The sequence below is a fragment of the Anguilla rostrata genome, unplaced genomic scaffold, assembly GCF_018555375.3.
Source record: "Anguilla rostrata isolate EN2019 unplaced genomic scaffold, ASM1855537v3 scaf0084, whole genome shotgun sequence".
In the NCBI taxonomy this organism is placed as follows: Eukaryota; Metazoa; Chordata; class Actinopteri; order Anguilliformes; family Anguillidae; genus Anguilla; species Anguilla rostrata.
Genome location: NW_026985658.1, coordinates 6,429 through 16,842, shown reverse-complemented (window position 1 = coordinate 16,842; position 10,414 = coordinate 6,429). Strand labels below are relative to the sequence as shown.

The following is a 10,414-nucleotide window of genomic DNA, read 5'->3' as shown; positions in this document are numbered from 1 at the left end:
AATTGCAGCATTCTGAAGTTCTGCTGCCTAGTGATGGTTCTGTTTGTTTGGTCAGACTGGTACTGTTTAGTATGAATGCATGTTCTCCCCTCCCACCCTACTGGCTGCTGTACTTTTGTTTGTAACACACTGATCAGTTTTTGCTGTTCAATAAACTCCCTGTTTCAGGAGAAGCATGTAATGTATTGATATAGGGCAGATATCACAAATATACCCCAGGCCTAATGTTACATTAATTCTGGGTGATTCTGGGTCTTAATGCTGAGGAATGGTGATGCTTACAGTGCATCTGGAGCTTCTGACCTCACACTGAGGAAAAAGCCCCAGAGCATCAGAGTGCAGCTGGACTATGATGGGGGGGAAATGTCCTTCTTCAACCCCAGTGACATGTCACTCATTTACTGTTGTAAAGACACATTTACTGTGAGAGTGTTTCCGTACTTCTCTCCCGGTTTAAACAAAGATGGTAGGAATGAAGAACCCCTCCATATATGCCAAGTGAAAGTTTCCGTAACAGTGACGCTGGCCCAGTGAACATGTTTTTTTTTTTAATGAACAAAGTAGAGATGTTGCACAAAAGGATTTAGGTTATTTCTAATCTGCCTCAGCACGTAAGGTTATTGACTTGATCTGGGACAGAACTGCTGCACATGTGAATTGACCAAAGGGAGCTGGTTTATGGCCTACCAGAACCAAACGGGAGGCAGACACACAGAGGTAACAATGTATAAAGGATAGTAATTCCATCTGCAGGAGCATCCCGCTCGTGAATCCCAGTAGCGTTAATTGAATTATTGAATAGGTGGTATTATTCAATAAGTGTACCTCCGTATTGGGTCATTGGTGGCACCTGTGTGGTAGGCAGTGTCGAGCTGATGAAAGTGCCTCGTACGAGTAGGTGGCAGAGCGGGGGGAGAATCAACTGCTGCGGGACGCCAACATCCCACGCCGGAATGCCGAATGGTGAACTTTGGTTGTTTTTGTGTTGCCCTGGTAAGCTAAATACATGATACGCTCTGATCAGATTGATGCATGTTATCCCTCCCAGTTAACGGGATTATCAATGTCCTGTACACCCCAAATTGATTGGGTAATGTTTGTCCAGTGTCGGTGGGGGTCGAGTGGTGTCCAGCAGTGAAACCCACCGGTGGTAAAATTTGTGTAATCGTTTTATTGACGTGGGGGGAAGAGAAGGAGAAATTCCCCCTGAATATTGCTTGTGGGCGTGATTGTCCGCGCTTACATTTCCGTAATGCATCTTGGGGGGAGTCGGATTTAAACCACTCAGCAATGGCATATGGTAGGCTGGTCCTGATTCTCCTCCCACAGCATTTTATAAACTTGTTGTTCAATGGTTATATGATAAAAAATAATATTGCATTTTGTTAAACCCACTGTCTGTTTTGGCCTACACCCAGTTCTTCAACCCTATTCTGAAAGAACCACCTAATCTAGAAAGGGAGTATTTAGCCTGAAGATTGTGAGCTCCAACTTGCGACAAGTGTCGTGCAACAAAAATGAAAGTGTCGCACAACGTTTTGCATTTAGACTTTGGCAAAGGGTTGTGGAGAGGGTTCTGTTGTCTATGGTAAAGAGACACCAAACTGCTGATTTTTACATCTGTGAAAACATTGCAACTCCTATTGAAATTACAGAGAAACAGGGCAGGAATTAATTTCATATCTACTTTTGTTAAAAAAATTATGCTAACAGAAAAAGAAGGCAGTCTGTCACTCAAATAAACTGAAAATAATGGCGTTTCCATGACAATGAATTCCGGTGTTTCATCTGGCTGTCCAACGATGCTCGACAATGTACAAAATTCTGCAACATAACAAAATTCAAGTGGTGTGAGACACTTTTTCTGTTGAAAATACATAATTTTTGTTATGTGGGTTTTTCTTGTGATAAAATGTGTAATAATGCCTTCAATGTGGTTAGATTTTTTATTTTAACCCAACTGATTTTGGAGAAGCTGAGCTTGTTAAAGTCAGCTCAGATGCCAGTTTTGTTTTTATGTTTGTGTGTGGGGTTCACCGATTGTGATTAAATTGCAGACAGAACGTTGGACCTCCCTGACAATGAACACAGTTGTTAGCGCTAAGCACTAGGTCTAAGACCATGTAGATTGCAATGTAGCCCAGTTAAGCAAATATCCAGGTTTGAAATCGGTCAACACAACGACACAAAGTCATTGTGTTGCCAAAAGCCAGTGCATTGAAGCTGCAGTATGTAAGTCAAAGCCTGACTTGGAAAGTTATGTATTTTAGTGGAATGAATGTGTGGAAAAGTGAATGCAGGAAGATGGATGGAATTTGGTAAATAAAAATGGTACATATTTTTGAAAAAAAAAATTGAGAAATGCTAGACAATCTTGAGCAAACACAAACAGTGCACGTATATTGTTTTACACGGTTGACAGACCAGTAACCCCCCCTGCATCAATCGCCCCCGAGCCTACCCCTACATCAAAATGTGATTTGCTGCCTTTACAAGTGAGATTATAGATATTAACAATTCATCAGTGCCTCCATCCAAAAATAATATAGGTACCTGAAAGGGCCAGTATATCATGTGGATTGGCTTCATCCTGATGAAGACTACGAAAGTAGAACACATTACATCAGTCCTTAGATCACTACATTGGTGAACCACAGAATAGATTTAAAAATCAGTCTGCTTGTCTGTAAAGCAAAAGTGTTTTTAAGCTATGAACCATTCAGGCCTCTCTGGTCATCTGGGACTGGTATACTTATTGTTCCCAAGCTGAAAAAAAAAGAAATTGAGGAAGCTGGTTTTAGACATCATACCCCACGCTGCTGGAATAAACTCCCAGATGGCCTGAGACCTGCCCCAAATTTCACCTCCTTTAGAAGCTCAGAACAGTCCTGTTGTCCATCATCTTGCACTAAATTATTCATATTTTATCTATTGCTTTTTATAATGTTGGGGTTTTAAATAGTTTGCATTAATTTAATGATAATTATTGCAAACATATTTTGAAAATGTAGAATTATCTCATTTCATTCCTTTTCATTTTAATGTCTCCTTAGCCTCTACATGCCTTTATTGGGAATGTGGTGTCTGTTTGTCCAGTAAGGGCTCTTAGAGGAGTGCAGATTATGCATTCTTGTTTCAATGTCTTGAAACAAGCAAAATAAATGTTCCTGAATGAATGTGCTGTATAAATTAAATTTGCCTGGGCATTTTTATTTAATCCAGGGGGACACTACTGGCTGCACCCTGTAAATTCCCCAGAGCAGCCGGTTCAGGCACATTATCATCTCTGTATTTGAGAGAGTTCAAGAAGACTGAAGACAACCAGCCTGATCAGCCAGTTTGTTCCAGTTTTGAATGACATGAGGTGTGTTCTGTTGTAGTTTCAGCAAAAGTGAAAGTGAAAGTGAAACTATCAGACTGAGAGACGGTGTCTGTAAAATGGAGGCTAAAGCTTTGATTCCTGAGGACAAGCTCTGTTGCTCTGTATGTTGTGATATTTTTAAAGAGCCTGTTCTCCTGAAATGCAGCCACAGCTTCTGTAAAATATGTCTGCAGCAGTACTGGGAAGAGAAGAGCTCTCGAGAATGTCCCATCTGTAGGACCAAGGCCTCTATGAAGGATCCTCCTATAAACCTGGCCTTAAGAAGTATTGTGGAGTCCTACTTAAAGCAGAAGACTGAGAGAGAAACTACCAACATGAGTGTTGCTCGCTGCAGTCTTCATGGCGAGAAACTTCTATTATTCTGCGAACATGACAAAGAGCCTCTCTGTGTCATCTGTCAGACTTCAAAAAAACACAGAAACCACCCGGTCTGTCCAGTGGAAGAGGCTGCACTGGAGCTGAAGGTATTTAATTTTCAATATAATGTATTTCATATTTTCAAGACACAATCAAATATGTGTAAAATGTCTCTGTGTAAAACATTCAGATCTGACGGACGGCTGTGGTGTGAGGTCTTGTAAATACAGTCAGTCTGGCCTCCACTTCCACTTGCAAAGGCCGCAACAGGAACAAACCTGCTGATCAGGCAAAAGCAGGAAGAGGCAGCACTGTATCTGAAAGTGTGCTTACAGCCGTTAAAACTGTGAAATACTCCGTTATTTGCTTGGGGAGAGAACTGAGCAACAACCAGGAAGTACAGAAATCCACAATGACTGGTGGAGACAAGAGCTATACATATGCGCAAAAAAATTCTTGTACCAACAAGTCAAATCAATTTTATAAGTGCTTTAACATTTCTTACAGTCTACTATAAAATATGAAATTACAACCCAGCAAAAGTTATTTTTTAATCCTATATTCTGTACAATTTGACTGGTTTATTTTTTTTGAAAATGCATCACAGAACATTGTATGCTGTGTTATAAGTATGTTTCACTAATCTTTACTTAATTTGTAGCAGGGCTATTTTCCTGACTACTTTTCCAATGTTCTTAATAAGCTGTACTGATTTTCACTTGTATTGCAGCAGGGAGATTACTGTGCGATTTATGTCTTTCTGTAAGTGATAACTGATTCATTTAACTCCAGGAGGATCTCAAGCCTGCACTTAATCTTATTAAAGAAAAATTGAAGAGGTTTACTGAGGTTGAACAAGAATGTAAGAAAACAGCAGAACACATCAAGGTAAGGAAAGCAATTACGAATACTGTTTAGGTACACAAAAATAGAAAATAATTATTTTTGGTTTATGTTCATTTTGACAGGCATAACGAACACACTGGCTGCCACACTTACATAACAAAACATAGTTACACTATTCAAGTTTAAAATAGTGTGTTTGAATTGCAGAGTCAGGTCCAGCACACAGAGAGGCAGATAAAGGCAGAGTTTGAGAAGCTCCACCAGTTCCTGCGAGAGGAGGAGGCAGCCAGACTAGCTGCTCTGAGGGAGGAAGATGAGCAGAAGAGTCAGATAATGAAGGAGAAGATAGAAAACATCACAGGACAAATCTCCACTCTTACAGACAACATCACAGCTATAGAGAAGGCCATGGACACTGAAGACATCTCCTTTTTACAGGTAAGAGCTGGATTTTCTGTAATTCAGTATGCTGGTTTGTGGTTTTTCACAATATTTGGCTGTGTTCCCTTATTCTGCACCAATAGCCTACTGTGACAGTATCAAACTCAGGGTGCAGGTGTTCATAGAGATTCATCTGCTCATTTTAAAATGTCATCACATATTTTTTTTTATATTTTTGAATTTTGTGAAAAACTGATGTCACCAGAAAGTCAATAGAAAACATCACCACTGCAGAGTAGGACACGTCCTGTATAATTTACAGAAGGCCTAATTTCCCCCACATAATTGTCTTTCACCATTGTGTCCTCTGTAATAGCAATGACACTGCACACCACATGCAGGCAACTGCTACAAAGTTCAAGACAGATGGATTAAACTGCCTGTTCACTCTCTAGATTTGCAGTCATTTGATTCAGAGTTGATGAGCAATCTTCCAGCCACATGGTAGCAAAATTAATGATCAACAAAACCTGCCCAGCATATTTATACACAACCGTGAGAATGCTGGGATGTTCATTGCTTAATTATCTCAGGAGTCACACCTGTGTGGAAGCTCCTGCTTTCAATATTCTTTGCATCCTTCATTTATTCAAGCGTTTCCTTTATTTTGACAGTTACCTGTACATTACAGTACCTTCATTCGTATTTGCTTACTGTTAAAATTACATCACTTTTATTTGCCTGGCTCTTGTTTTTCACTTATTATAACCTGTCTCTCATAATGGTCTCTACTGAGTATGTTTATACATGTATACATCTTATCACAATTGTGCTGTTATGTGTTTTTCAGAGCTACAAGAACATCAAGGAAAGGTATGTAGACTGACCTATTTTCTAGTGTCTGTTTAAGTCTCTTCAAACCCTAAGTCTGGGGCGACATAACTCAGGAGGTAAGAGCGGTTGTCTGGCAGTCGGAGGGTTGCCAGTTTGATCCCCCGCCCTGGGTGTGTCATGGCAGCCTTTCACTGTTGGTGTGCGAGTGTGTGTGTGAATGGGTGAATGAGAGGCATCAGGTATAAAGCACTTTGGATAAAAGCGATATATAAATGCAGTCCATTTACCATTTAAATCTTGATTGACTCCTGCTTGTCATTACAGAGCCCAGTGCACACTGCAAGATCCAGAGGTGCTCTCAGGGGCTCTGATAGATGTGGCCAAACACCTGGGCAACCTGAAGTTCAGAGTCTGGGAGAAGATGCAGGAGATGGTGCAGTACAGTGAGTATCTGGGGCAAAAGTTGAAATCACATTATTTGTGAACATTTAATGAAAACATCAAACTCAAAAACCAAGCTGTATGGCATGAAAGATACAGTACAGAATCATCCAGTCTCAGTTCCCATCAAGTTTAGGAAGATTCTGGGGCTGCACTATACTGCTCTCAATTTGATATCAGAAAACAAGCAAGCACAGAATTAGTAGACTATTTAAAACTTAAATAAAACTGCAGTTTGTAAGTTTGGAGAAAATAACTAGTGTTACGGCCGGCTCGAAGGGCCGCAACAAACAAACAAAGTCCAATGTACCAAAAAACAATCCAGAAGCTAATCTAACAACACAAACCCAGACATTTATAAGAATAACCAACAAACTAATCACAAACTAAAACAAAGGAAAACCCACAAAGTTCAACCAAAACGATCTTCACAAAAACTACCAACCCAAAACAACAACTCAAACCACACACCAAAGAAACCCCAAAGAAGATCTCTCAAAGAAAGAACTCCCCTGCCTCATACTGCAGGGCTTATGTTGGCCACCGGCAGGTGGAGGCAATCAAGCAATTAGGCAATCAGGCAACTACCTCCTCCTGCACCACCCAGACCAGCAGAGGTAGGGGACGTAGCACTAGATTTAAAAAAAAAAAAAACATGCAACCCCCTCCCACCCCTCCCCTCAGCTCTCCATTCAAGCCCCTCCCTATAAGGCCTAATTCATATCACGAACTATTAGCTGTGTGAATTACGTGCATGAATGAATGAATTAATTTTATTATTGCGTCATGCATCACACCGATGCCCAGCCCACATTGGCTTATATGACACCAACATTTTGCATATAACAGATCCAGAGTAAATCATAAACCTATTAAAATGCAACAGACACATATCTGATACATATGTCCTGTACAAAACAGTATAGACTCCATAACCAAACCTTCTTATCTTCTTTTTCAGGTTTTTGCAACATATACATAGTCATTATATAAATTATAAGACCTCATTAGAGACTAAACAAATAATACATCTTGCTTTCTTTTCCAGGTGTTTGATACAAAGTTAGCCATTTTAAAAACGTCAGACTTAAATAGCAATTTTTCATCATCCCCACCCCCCAAAACACTTCAGGATTTTGTTTAGACATTTCATGGAAAATTGGTGCTCTTAGATCATCGTAATATGTACAATATAGCATAAAGTGGGATTCATTTTCAATTTCACCCAGATCACATAACAGACATAGTCTTTTTTCTTCAACTACATCATTAGATATGCCTACCTCAATAGCCAGAGGAAGGATACTGGTTCGTAACTGGGCAACCAGAGACGTTTGTCTTCTGGTTAGTTATGCCATAACTTATGGTTCAGGGCCATAGTTTTGCTTAACATGAATATATGTATAGAATTGGCGTTTTTTGGATTCTTTAAAGCCCCATATGCCAGCAGCATAATTCAGTACAGGAGAGACACAGGCATCATAAAGTTGTGAATATGTTGAATAGCCAAGATCTTTGCACACTTTCAATTTATAAATCACTGAGCCTAACGCTCCTCCAGCCAAAGTCACTAGGGATTTTATCCCCACCTCGTAGGTCATAAATTCATCCAGGGCAAACCCCAGGTATTTATACACATTAGCATATTCTAGTGGTGATGGTCCAAAAGTGATATTTTGTGTACTTCTTGCTTTTTCCTGAAATGCATTATCTGGGTTTTACTCTGATTTATTGTATTGCATTGAATTTGCTATGATATTTGTTCATTTATTTAATTTCATGATGCAAACAGATTTTGTTTTTAAAGCATAAATCACTATGACTACCATGTATTCGAAATCAAAACAATGATATGCAGTTTCCCATGTATGTGACATAATCTGAATAGAGTATTTGAAATGTGCGTCTTCTCACAGCCTTTTAAATATCTTTCTTCTTGATCTTTCAGCTCCTGTGGTGCTGGACCCCAATACTGTACATACCTGTGTCTCTCTCTCTGATGATCTGACCACTGTGAGACACACAAGTACAGAGCAGAAATATCCTGACAATCCAGAGAGGTTTAAACCCTGTGTGAATGTGCTGGGATCTGAGGGGTTTACCTCAGGGAAACACAGCTGGGAGGTGAAGGTTGGGAATAAATCGGATTGGACTATAGGAGTGGTGAAAGAGTCCATCAGTAGGAAGGGTGATATAACATGCAGCCCAGGGAGGGGATTTTGGGTCTTAGTGCTGAGGAATGGTGATGAGTACTGGGCATCTGGAGCTGGCCTCACACTGAAGAGGAAACCGCAGAGCATCAGAGTGCAACTGGATTATGACAGGGGGGAGGTGTCCTTCTTCAACTCCAGTAACATGTCACTCATTTACACTTTTAAAGACACATTTACTGAGAGAGTGTTCCCATACTTCTCTCCCTATTTGAAAGAAGATAAGAATGAAGGACCCCTGCAGATATGCCCAGTGATAATCTCTGTGAAAGTGACGTCAAACCAGTGAAGGTATTTGTTTTAAAAAAAGAACAAAGTAGAGATGTTGTACTTGGAAAGAACTTTTGTTGTTTCTAATGTGTCTCAGCATGCCTGGTTGCTGACTTGGGTACTCTGGGGTAGACTTGCTGGAGATGTGAATTGATCAAGGTGAGGTGGTTGATGGCCTACCAGAACTAAATGGGAGCCAGACATACACTCACATAACAGTGATCATTTGGTTAATGTAATCTGCCTCAATATGCATGAATACTGATTTGGGACAGACCAGAAGAAGTGCAAAGGGGGATGTTTAATAGTCTGTCAGAAGAGAGCAGACATACATACAGAGGTAACAGTTGAACAGTTGAACTGCTTGATTTCCTGCAACTTCATTGCTAGATTTTGTTCTGGAAAAGGGGTACAAATCTGGTGCTTGAACAACACTGTATTGTGACTTACCTGCATTGCTTTTATCTCATATCTTTCATGCTGTACAGGAGACAATTTTTGTTTATTAATATAAATTGGTATTGATCTAAACTTTTGAACTAAGAATTTTACTTTGCAAAGGACCAAATTCCATAATACCTAAAGAATACTATAGAAGAAATCAATTTCTTAATAATAACATTATTATTATTATTATTATTATTATTATTATTATTATTATTATTATTATTATTATTATCAATTAATTCATTAATTGGGTTTTGTTTTGATCTAGCTAATAGGACAAATCAAATCATTTCATATAATGTTTATACATAAAGCAGATTCCTCTAGTTTAATCAAATTCTGTTATATCTGATTTATTTAATTCCTGGGTGGATAAGGCAGTGTACAAACTTGAAATGTTTGCATATCGTGAACTCTAGTCAGATTGATTGCATCAGTTTCCTGTGCTCTTCAGATTTTACTTTACAGATCCAGTGAAGAATAAATTCACCCTGTCAGCTCCATGCTGTAGGATTTACACCTGAGCCTTCAGTAGCCTCACCTGCACACTTGCCATTGGTTTCTCATTCCCTTTCATTGAATGTCAGTTATTATACGACATTTATTAGAATAATCAACCACAATTAAATAATTGATTTACACAATTTAATTGATTTTACATGAATTACTTTTTCTATAAGGCAATAGCAATAAAAATATATACTTTATTAGGTACACCTATTCAACTGCTCGATAACACAAATATCTAATCAGCCAATCACGTGGCAGCAACTCATTGCATTTAGGCATGTAGACATGGTCAAGACAATCTGCTGAAGTTCAAACCAAGCATCAGAATGGGGAAGAAAGGTGATTTTTGTGACTTTGAACATGGCATGGCTGTTGGTGACAGACGGGCTGGTTTGAGTATTTCATAAACTGCTGATTTACTGGGATTTTCACCCACAACCATCTCTAGGGTTTACAGAGAATGGCCCAAAAAAGAGAAAATATCCAGTGAGTGGCAGTTCTCTGGGCGAAAATGCCTTGTTGATGGCAGAGGTCAGAGGAGAATGGCCAGACTGGTCCAAGCTGATAGAAAAGCAACAGTAACTCAAATAACCAATCGTTACAACCGAGGTATGCAGAAGAGCATCTCTGAATGCACAACACGTCGAACCTTGAAGCAGATGGGCTACAGCAGCAGAAGACCACACCGGGTGCCACTCCTGTCAGCTAAGAACAGGAAACTAAGGCTACAACTGGC

General features: G+C 39.6%; 1 protein-coding gene and 1 long non-coding RNA gene across 2 annotated transcripts; one reads left to right on the top strand and one right to left on the bottom strand.

The window, feature by feature from the left end:
* The first annotated feature begins 3,080 nt into the window (after positions 1-3,080).
* LOC135246244 (zinc-binding protein A33-like) lies at positions 3,081-9,252 on the top strand. The gene is made up of 6 exons (XM_064319747.1): positions 3,081-3,846; positions 4,532-4,627; positions 4,793-5,023; positions 5,817-5,839; positions 6,125-6,243; positions 8,190-9,252. The coding sequence occupies exons 1-6, from the start codon at positions 3,439-3,441 to the stop codon at positions 8,738-8,740; spliced, it is 1,428 nt and encodes a 475-aa protein (XP_064175817.1). The 5' UTR covers positions 3,081-3,438; the 3' UTR covers positions 8,741-9,252.
* Positions 4,748-6,731, bottom strand: LOC135246245 (uncharacterized). Its single transcript, XR_010327573.1, has 3 exons — positions 6,713-6,731; positions 6,088-6,211; positions 4,748-4,885 (listed from the first exon to the last, which is right to left on the bottom strand). It is a non-coding gene; the product is annotated as an uncharacterized LOC135246245 (long non-coding RNA).
* Positions 9,253-10,414: the final 1,162 nt, after the last annotated feature.

Coding starts and splice junctions, on each gene's coding strand:
- LOC135246244 (XM_064319747.1), top strand. CDS start 3,439: ATGGAGGCTAAAGCTTTGATTCCTGAGGACAAGCTCTGTTGCTCTGTA. Junction 5,024..5,816: donor AAGACATCTCCTTTTTACAG/GTAAGAGCTGGA, acceptor TGTGTTTTTCAG/AGCTACAAGAACATCAAGGA. Junction 6,244..8,189: donor GCAGGAGATGGTGCAGTACA/GTGAGTATCTGG, acceptor TTGATCTTTCAG/CTCCTGTGGTGCTGGACCCC.